Source organism: Balaenoptera ricei, chromosome 1 (assembly GCF_028023285.1).
Source record: "Balaenoptera ricei isolate mBalRic1 chromosome 1, mBalRic1.hap2, whole genome shotgun sequence".
In the NCBI taxonomy this organism is placed as follows: Eukaryota; Metazoa; Chordata; class Mammalia; order Artiodactyla; family Balaenopteridae; genus Balaenoptera; species Balaenoptera ricei.
This window is the reverse complement of record NC_082639.1, coordinates 12,659,529-12,669,738: the sequence shown is the minus strand read 5'-3', so window position 1 is coordinate 12,669,738 and position 10,210 is coordinate 12,659,529. Positions and strand designations below refer to the sequence as shown.

Sequence of the window (10,210 nt, the reverse complement as noted above, 5' to 3'; positions counted from 1 at the left end):
TTTAATGGCTAAATGATATTCCATTGTTGGTGTAAAAAAATTAATAAACAGAAACCGCAATTAAATAAGAAACCAGAATGGGGAGCTCTTACACCTTGGGATGATAGCAGAGCCCAACAGGAAGAAGAAAGACTCCTCTTCTTTCCTGGCAAGAATTCAGCCAATGAAAAGCCATGAACTCTTTGTTTACTGTATCCTTCTTTTTCCCAACTTCCTTTCCCCCTCTATAAAAGAGTTCTGCTTCCCTTGCCCTGAGAGAACTTGAATATGGTGGGCCATCGTTGCAGACTCTGAGTTGCAATTCTCTGCTGATCTCATGTAAACCCATCTTTGCTGGAGAAATTCTGGTGATCTATTTATTTCAGGTCAACAATGGATACACCACATTTTGTTTATCCATTCATCTGCTGATGGACATTTGGGTTGTTTCCACCTTTTGGCTATTGTGAATAACGCTGCTGTGAATTATTGGTGAATAATACCTGTTCAAGTCCTTGTTTTCAATTCTCTTGAGTATATATCTAGAAGTGGACTTGCTGGCCCATATGGTAATTCTCTGTGTAGCTTTTTGAGGAACTACCAAACTGTTTTCCACAGCAGCTGCATTTTCCATTTCCACCATCAAGAGTCCCAGTTTTCCACATCCTTGCCAATACTTATATTCCATTTCCTTTGATAATAGCCATCCCAGTGGATATGAAGTTAACCTCTCTTTACGTGAATTGATTTAACTTCTAATTTCAGCTTTGCTCATTACCCTGATTCTGCACAGCAAAGAAGAAATTGAGAAGTGAGCTTTCTTCCTCCTAGTTCTTTGTTCCTATCTCATTTTCCTAAAGTCCTGGAGTGGCAGAGACAGAAGTCCCCTTAGAAGCTGGAGGGGAGGGATGTTGAGATGGGAGGGGAGGGCACACTCTCACACTGACAATCTTGTCCCCTCACATTCTCATCATTCTGTTTACATGTCTGCTCTCCCACTAGACTGCAAGCTTCTTCTTTTTTTTTTAAAGGTTTTTTAAAAATTTTATGTGGACCATTTTAAAAGTCTTTATTGAACTTGTTACAACATTGCTTCTGTTTTATGTCTTGGTCTTTTGGCCACGAGGCATGTGGAATCCTAGCTCCCCGACCAGGGATTGAACCTACACCCCCTGCATTGAAAGGCGAAGTCTCAACCACTGGACCGCCAGGGAAGTGCCTAGACTGCAAGCTTCTTGGATGCAGGACCCTGTCCCTGCCTTTGTGAACCCCTGTATTCAGCAGCACAGGGTCTGGTACAGAGTAAGTGCTCAGTGAATGAATGGGTAAATGAGTGTGTGTGTGTGTGTGTGTGTGTGTGTGTGTTCATTTGCTTACATCCCAAAGCCAAGGGGCAATTTGGGGATGAGGCACCGTGTTTCCTCTTTCACACTGTCTTTGCATCAGTATGTGCTGCACAACAGCAGGGGAAAATAGGGTATCCCAGGAGTAAAGCACCTGGACCCTTTGAGTTGGAGAAACTTTCAGCTGGGAGAGCATCTAGGACCAGCTCTTAAGAGCTAAACTTTGGGATAGCATCCACCATCAGCACCAAGTTCCATCACTTCCTCTCTGGAAGCCAAGCAGTGTGAAAGTGGCCCACAGTGACTGTTTTTTTTTCATTTATTTATTTATTTATTTATTTATTTATGGCAGCATTGGGTCTTCGTTGCTGCGCACGGGCTTTCTCTAGTTGTGGCGAGCAGGGGCTGCTCTTCGTTGCAGAAGCCCGGTGTGCGGGCTTCTCATTGCCATGACTTCTCTTGTTGCGGAGCACCGGCTCTAGGTGCGTGGGCTTCAGTAGTTGTGGCATGTGGGCTCAGTAGTTGTGGCTCGCAGGCTCCAGGGCGCAGGCTCAGTAGTTGTGATGCACGGGCTTAGTTGCTCCAGGGCATGTGGGATCTTCCCGGACCAGGGCTCGAATCTGTGTCCCCTGTCTTGGCAGGCGGATTCTCAACCACTGTGTCACCAGGGAAGCCCACGGTGACTGTTTTGGGCCTCCCCATGAAGCTGCCCCTGGTAGGACACCTTCCTGTCATGAATCTGGAAGGGAATGCTCACTCTGTGCCAGGGGGCACCCAGGTTTTACAATGTGTTCAGAGCACTTCCCGTTCAGTTCAGTCTAACAAAGATGGGCATTGAACATCAACTATAGCCCAGGTGCTGGGTGATGGGACCACAGAGATGAGGCTCACCCAGCTCCTGCCTTCATGGAGCTACAGAGAGGAGGAGACAGAGAGAAATGTGGAGTGAAAAGTGCTATGATAGAAGAAACTCATAGGGGGGTGTGGGAGCGAAGAGAAGAGAGACCCCACTCAGCCTGGGGGCAGTCAGGGAAGGCTCTCTAGAAGAGGTTACCTTGACACAATAATCCCTGTGAGGTAGGCGGAGCAAGGATTGTTATCCTCATTGTGTAGTGGAGCCACTGAAACAGTGACCAGCCCAGGGAGACCACACTGTCCTCTAGCTGCAGGAGGTCAGACGGTCCCTTGCCTTATCCTCAAATCCCAGCCACGTGGCTAAACATGCCTGAAATGCATTTCTAAGGCTCTGCTGCCGAGAATAATTGGGCCTACTGGCTACTCGCAGGTTAAAGACATTGTTTGCCGAACGAATTCAATTCAACCCAACAGGCAGAGTATAGGCTCAGACAGAGCCCATCTCACGTGGCAGGAGGCGACAGCGGTGCAAAATCTCGCTGTGATTCATCCCGGTGCTTTCTGGTAGGTCCAGGGCCAAGGTGGGGGTTTGAGATGAGCAGTTTCCTGGGTGGCTTCGTGAAATATATATGATAGGTCACTTATCATCTTTCCCTGCTGTATTTTCCTGCCATCATAGATATTTCTAAGCGAAATTCCCCCATTTCTCAGATGGGGAAACCACTTATAAAAGGGCACTCGATAACAAAACAATCTTGAAAAAGAAAAAAGTTGGGAGATTCACACGTCCCAATTTCAATACTTACTACAAAGGGACAGTAATCAAGACAGTATAGTACTGGTACAAGGATAGACCATAGATCAATGGACTAGAATTGAGAATAAACCCTTACATTTACAGCCACTTGACTTTCCATAAGTGTGCCAAGACAATTTGATTGAGAAAGAATTGTCTTTTCAACAAATGGTGCTGGAATGAGATATCCACATTCCACATGCAAAAGAATGAAGTTGGACCCCTATCTCACACCATGTACAAAAATTCATTCAAAATGGCTATAGACCTAAATGTATGAGCTAAAACTATACAACTCTTAGAAGAAAACATAGAGAAAAATCTTTATGACCTTGGATTTATGTTATAATAAAAAGAATCTAATAGATTCTTAGATATGACACTAAAAGCGCAAGCAACAAAAGAGAAAAATAGATAAATGGGACTTTAACAAAATTAAAAGCTTTGTGCTTCAAAGGACAAAAAAGTGAAAGTACAATTCACATAATGTGAGAAAAATTTTGCAAATTACATATCTGAAAAGAGACTTGCATCTAGAATATACAAAGAGTTCTTACCATTCAATAATAAAAAGACAAATGACACAATTTATAAATGGACAATGAACCTGAATAGACATTTTTCCAAAGAATATACACAAATAGCCAATAAGCACATGAAAAGATGCCCAGCATCATTAGCCATCAGGGAAATGCAAATCAAAACCACAATGAGATACCACTTTATACCCACACCCACTAGAATGACTAGAATAAAAAAAAAAAAAGACATAGTAAGTGTTGGTGAGGATGTGGAAAAATTGGAACCCTCATACATTGCTGGTGGGAATGTAAAATGATGCAGCCACTTCAGAAAACAGTATGGCAATTACTCAGGGGACTAAACACAAGGTTACCATATAACCCAGCAATTCCATTCCTACACCCAAGAGAAATGAAAATATATCTTCACACAAAAATTTGTACACAAACGTTCATAACAGCATTATTCATAATCCAAAAAAGTGGAAACAACCCAAATGTTTATCAACTGACGAATGGATGTACAAAATGGGGAATTCCCTGGTGGCCTAGTGGTTAGGATTCTGGGCTTTCACTGCCATGGCTCAGGTTTAATCCCTGGTTGGGGAACCGAGACCCCGCCAGGTGCACGGTGCGGCCAAAAAAAAAAAAAAAAAAAAAAGTAGTATATTGGCCATAAAAAGAATGAAGGGCTGATACAAGCTACAACACAGATGAACCTTGAAAACATCTGCTAAGTGAAAGCCAGTCACCAAGGACCACATATTGTATGATTCCATTTAAATGAAATGTCCAGAATAGGCAAGTCTATAGGGACAGAAAGATTAGTGGTTGCCTACAGCTAGGGTGGGAGGACTGAGGTGATGGCTAAGGGGTATGGGGCTTCTTTTGGGGGTGATGAAAATATTCTAAAATTGGAGTGCGGATTGTCCAATTCTGTGAATATAATAAAAGCCATTGAATTGTACACTTTAAGTGGATGAGTGGTACAATACGTGAATTAAATCTCAATGAAGTTGTGAGGAAGAAAGTGCCCTGAAAGGGGGACAGAGTCTCTATTGGCCACCCACCCACCTCAATTCTATCCTCAGATCCCATGCCTTTCTGCTAGGGTTGGGGCTTCCTCTTCTCATCTAGATTCTCACAGAGGTTGTAAGCTCCAGATGGGGATGGAGAGGGGGCTGGATCCCCTCTGGAGCCTCTGCCCCCTTAAAACTCCAGCTTGTGGAATACTGGGGTCTGAGAATTCTGAGGTTGAGACTGCGCTTTCTGAGGTGGAGACAATGGGGGGCATGTTTGAGGGGTCTGGGAGGGGGGCAGATTTCCCCCAGATGGGTCATCTACCCCTGGGGCAGGAAGGCTCAGAGGAAAGGAGAAGGTTTAGGGAGCCCTAATGGGAGAGAAGGGAGGAACTCCAAGGAAAGAGAGAGGGGCTCGGTCACAGCGCTGACCTCTCTGTGCCAGGTGAGAGCCTAGGTCCTTTGGGAGCCTGGAGCTGCACCTGGAGTGGGGGTCACCTTGGAGCGGAGGCTTGTTTGCATTGTGGGGATACAGGCCCAGAGGGTAGGACTGGAGGGTAGGCAAGGTTGGGAGGAAAGGAGAAGGGAGAGGGGATTCGGGTCAGCAGCTGTTAAGGGCACCTCCCCTGTGCCCCTGGTAAACTGTGAGAGCCACCAGACCCCCAGTGTATCCCCAAGGCCTGATGTCACGTGTCTGTTAAACAATTGGTGATTGCATGGGTGAGTGAGGGAATGAATTAAGCTTCTTTGGAGGCAAGATAATATGGTGAGATAAGCAATCTTGGGAGTCACACAGGCCTGGGTTTGAAGCCGGTTCCTCTGCAGATTTGCTGTGTGGTATTGGACAAGACTCTGGGCTACCCTGAGCCTCAGTTTCCATATCTTTAAAACAGGGCTGAACCCACTGACCTCAAGGACAGAGTGGTTAGAATACCGTTGGCAAACGTGCCCAGCAAATAGAAGGTTCCTCCGTGGATGGTGGCCGGCCTGTCATGATTTAAAGTGGAAGAAGCAACATCAAGATCCTCAAGGTCTCACTGAGGGGGTAGGATTTACCCTTAGAAACCAGTTAACAGTGAAGAGAGGTCCATGGCGTCTCCGTAGAAAGGGTGTTGATGTTGCCTCAAAGGAATTCAGAGGCCAGAGAGAGGGCTAAGGTGGTTGGAAGCTTGGAGAAGAGGTGGGAGCTTGAAGGATGGGGTGGGAGGTGCTGGAGAAAGAGAGAGAAGTGGGAAACGAGCAGAGAGGCGGGGGAATCTGCAGGGTTAGGATCGCAGGAGTCTGCCCAGATTAAAACAGAATGTTTGTGTAGGGTATGGCAGTACAGCCAAATAGGAGGTTGGATAGGAGAAGCAAAAGCAGAGACCCTAGGGCTTCCCTGGTGGCTCAGTGGTTGAGAATCCGCCTGCCAATGCAGGGGACACGGGTTCGATCCCTGGTCCGGGAAGATCCCACATGCTGCAGAGCAACTAAGCCCGTGCACCACAACGACTGAGCCTGTGCTCTAGAGCCCGTGAACCACAACTACTGAGCCCGCGTGCTGCAAGTACTGAAGCCCGCGCGCCTAGAGCCCCTGCTCTGCAAAAAGACAAGCAACCACAATGAGAAGCCCGCGCACCGCAATGAAGAGTAGCCCCCGCTCACCGCAACTAGACAAAGCCTGCGCGCAGCAGCGAAGACCCAACGCAGCCAAAAATAAATAAATAAAATAAATAAATTTATATATATGAAAAAAAAAGTAGAGACCCTAAGAAAGGCTTTAGAAAGGGATGTGTCCAGGGCGGGGGTTGGGGTGCTTTGGTGAACTACCTATTGCCATTGGCGACTTTAGGGCCCCCAAGACAGACGTTCCCCACTCCTACTCCTTAGCTCCAAGAAGAACGGGATTTTCCTCTATAGCAGCAGCAGCCGTGACGCTCTTGGGCTCTCTTTATTTTTGTTTTGTTTTGTTTTTGGCTGCGCCGTGCAGCATGCAGGATCTTACTTCCCCGACCAGGGATTGAACCCATGCCCCCTGCAGTGGAATCGCAGAGTCCTAACCACTGGACCGCCAGGGAATTCCCTCTTGAGCTCTCTTTAAAATTCACCTTAGGATATTAAGGGCTCTGAGAAATCCTGCAGGAAAGAGCCTATTTCATTTTAACTCAGCACTTTCCAGACACATTTGGCCTCAGAACCCTTTTTTTTGTGGTGTACCTCATGGGACCAATATCCCCAAGAACACCTGTTAGGAAATGCTGCTGTAGGGAAAAGTGCGTGGGTTTTGGGACCCAGTAGGCCATGGTTTGATTCCTGCTCTGTGACCTATTTGGTGTTGGACCTCGGGCAAGTCACTTTGTCTCCCAGAGCCTCCTTTTCCCCAGAGTCATTGTGAGAATTGGGGAAAATATGTGGGTAAAGCATGTGGCTAGCTCTCTGGTCTTGCTGCATGCCTCTCCTGTGCCAGGCCTGGCCCTGCCTCTTCCCCTGAGCCAGGCTCTCTGCATGACAGACTCCACGTGGGCTGCTGAACAGGCAGTTAGGTAATGGGCTTGGTGGAACTTTGATTGGATTTCTTTTCTGGGAACACAGCATTTGATGCTCCTCACTTGGTACCCTCATTGGCCCTGGCACAACGGACAACAGAAACACCCAGATGTACGTGGAGTGTAGGATCAAGGCTCCAGAGGCCCAGCCAAGTCCTGGCCTGAGGACTGCCAGAAACAGGGCTGGTGTTGAGCCCACCATATCAGAAGTCAGACAGGTAGGGACGTGCATCTCTACTCCCAGCAGCCACCTTTCCTTTCCCCTGCCCAGGTTTCCTTCCCTCCCCAACTGCTTTAATTAAGCCTCTATTTACAAGTGGCACAAAACTCAGTTCAAACTGGATTAGGCAGGAATGAGAACACATCAGCCTGCATAACTGACAAATCTACCTGTAGACTTCAGGTATGGCTGGATCAAGGTGCTAAATGAGTGTCTCTTGGCTCTGCCTTCTTCTGTGGCATTCCCAGGCAGGCTCTCTCTGCAAAATGGCAAGAATTGCCCTGGCCACTCCAGGCTTAAATCTTCCCATCTTACATCCTCTGGCTTAGCATTCCCAACAGGAGGAGAGCCTCTTTGCAATAGTTGAAGAAAGTCTCTGGTATCAGTGTCATTGGCCCAGGTTGTAGTCATATGTTTATCCCTGAACCAGTCACCATGGCAGGGCAGAGTGGCCTGGATCTCTTGGTATAATGGAACCAGAGGTGGTACTCAGCTGACTCCGCTGAGCCGCATGGGCCGAATGGAGACAGGAATTTTCCCATAAAAGAATGTTGGCTTTGTTACCAAAAGAGATGCTGGCTGGGTGAGCAAAACAAGAATTGCCTACTTACTTCCATGGCCTTTAGCCTCCCTGTCCCTTATATCCTTTATTCCCCTGACAGCTGCTCAAAGCTTCCATCCATGACCCTCCTCATCCCCTAGCCTGCAACCTAAGCTCTCATTGCTCTTCTTGGCCTATTTCCATCAAAAAAAAAAAAAAATTTTTTTTTAAGTGCCAAGTGGCATGAATTGAAGAGCACAGAGAAGATCTTCCTTTCTGTGTCCCCAGAGCCAAAAATGTCACCATAAAAAAAGTCAACATTCCCTTGGATTAAGTATCACCCTCTCAGTGTAGCCTCTGTTATAAATCATGGCTTCTCCTAGGCCCCCGGAGAGGGCCTGAAGTGGGGGTCTTGGAAGGAGGCTGGGGTAAACATTCAGGGCTTCCTTTACCTGCCCATTTATTTTTTCAATGCACATAGTCATGGGGTCTCAGTGCCACCACTTAACCAGCTGTATGACCTTGGGCATGTCATTGCAGCCCTTTGAGCCTCATGGGCTCATGTGTGTCATGTCGAGGATTAACTGGGTTAAGTCCCTGGAGGCACCTGACACTGGCCCTGCCCCGTGGTAGATGCCCTTAGTGTTGGCTCACAGTGCAATCTTGTTTTATCAACCGATTGAGCCAGGTTGCCTGGAGTTTGCTGACTCAGGCGAGACTTGGAGCTGCCTCTAAGTCACTGACTCAAGGTCACCCAACTAGGGAGTGATGGGCATCAAAACCCAGCTCCAGAGCCTGAGCTCTGAAGTAGCGGAAATTGTGGAAGCCTCTCTCGGAACTTGTGAGGGTCCTGAAGTCCCCCAGGGCGCTCTGTCTAGTTGTCCTCAGTGGCATCTCCTTGGCCCAGGTACTACTCTGGACTCCAGGTTCACGCTGTTGCCATCGGTGCTGACCGAGCCTCTCTCCCCCTGCCCTTTGTCTCCTCCTTGCCTCTCTCCAGTGTCTTCCCCAGTTAGGCACGGGATCTCCCCGTCCCTGAGGCCAGGATGATGCCAGAGAGTGGGAGAATCCCTGCAGAATGGGCCAACGCTTGAGCCAGTGCCATGGGCATCTTCGTTCTAGGTTGTGTTTCCAGATGCTGAAGGGATAGACAGTGGGAAGCAGCCCTCATCAGCACCAGGAGGGCCAGAGGACGGACCCAGACACAGAGAGGCATCAGAGGAGGGGTCTCCGGAGCTCAGCACCCAGGAGCAGATGCCTCCGGCGGGGCCAAGGTGAGCCGGGGGCTTCCCAGAGAGCAGCTCCAGGAGAGAATCCCCTGTGACTCACCTGGTGGTGGTGGGGGAGGGGCAACTTCCAGGCTAAGGTGGATCCACCCAGTCACAGCCCCTGTACTTCTCTTTCATAGCGCGAATCACACTAAATAATTACTCATGTTGACCTTTCGTCTGAGCTCCCCCACTAGACCACAAACTTCTGTGATGTGTCTTGTTCAAGGGGCATTTATGTCTTGTTTAACCTCACATCCCTCGTGCCGGGGACTCTGCCTGTAGTAGATGCGCAATAAATACGTATTCACTGAATTCATGGAAGAATGAACAAAAGAGAGGCTGAGAGACACAGAAACACACATTTATGTGGAATTATTGTTATTACTTTCTAAATATTGTATATATCTTTAAGCTTGTCTACAGTGAGAATATATTATTTTTAAAAAGAGAAAATGGAGAGAGAGCCAGAGAGAGGCAAAGTGAAAGACTTGGGAGACTGGTCAGCTTATTATTTAAATTTGATTTTAACCAAAAACCTCTAAATAATCTCTTCTACACGATAAGTTAGGGGAATCAATCAAAGCCAGGTGTCAGCACCCCTGAGACAGGCGCTGTGCACCGTGCTGGCGGAAATAGAAACCATTTCCACACATCTGCTTACACAACTTGGCAATTTGTTTAAACTGCTTTAAAACTGTCTTTACCCTCATCTATTTCTAGAAATATCTAGGAAATAAGTGCATATTCAGGCAAAGTTTTATGCACAAAGATTTCCACATTATTTTAAATGCTAAAAAATTGGAAATGCCAGTGTGCACTAAATGCTCACAATAGGGGGATGGTTAAGTAAATTACGATTATCTATAAAATAGAGAATTTTAGGGGACTTCCCTGGCGGTCCAGCAGTTAAGACTCCACGCTTCCACTGCAGGGGGTGCAGGTTCAATCCCTGGTCAGGGAACTAAGATCCCACATGCCACACAGTGCAGCCAAAAAGTAAAAAAAAGAGAGAGAGAGAGAATGTTATACTTTCATTAAAAAGCATGCTTATGAAAGATTATTGGCATGGGAAAAATTTAGATTATACTGTTAATTGAAAAAAGATTGCAAAATTGTATTTGCAGTATAACTAGGTAAAAT

At 47.0% G+C, this 10,210-nt stretch overlaps 1 protein-coding gene across 1 annotated transcript in view; it reads left to right on the top strand.

Annotated features, from left to right (window-relative positions):
• Positions 1-7,103: 7,103 nt before the first annotated feature.
• The window catches only part of SPATA21 (spermatogenesis associated 21), a gene marked incomplete at its 5' end in the record, with an annotated part of 33,633 nt that continues 30,526 nt past the window's right edge, over positions 7,104-10,210 (top strand). Inside the window, 2 exons of the mRNA XM_059899258.1 lie at positions 7,104-7,256; positions 8,922-9,073. Of these exons, the coding sequence (XP_059755241.1) occupies positions 7,104-7,256; positions 8,922-9,073 (305 nt within the window). The remainder of the gene's footprint in view (positions 7,257-8,921; positions 9,074-10,210) is intronic.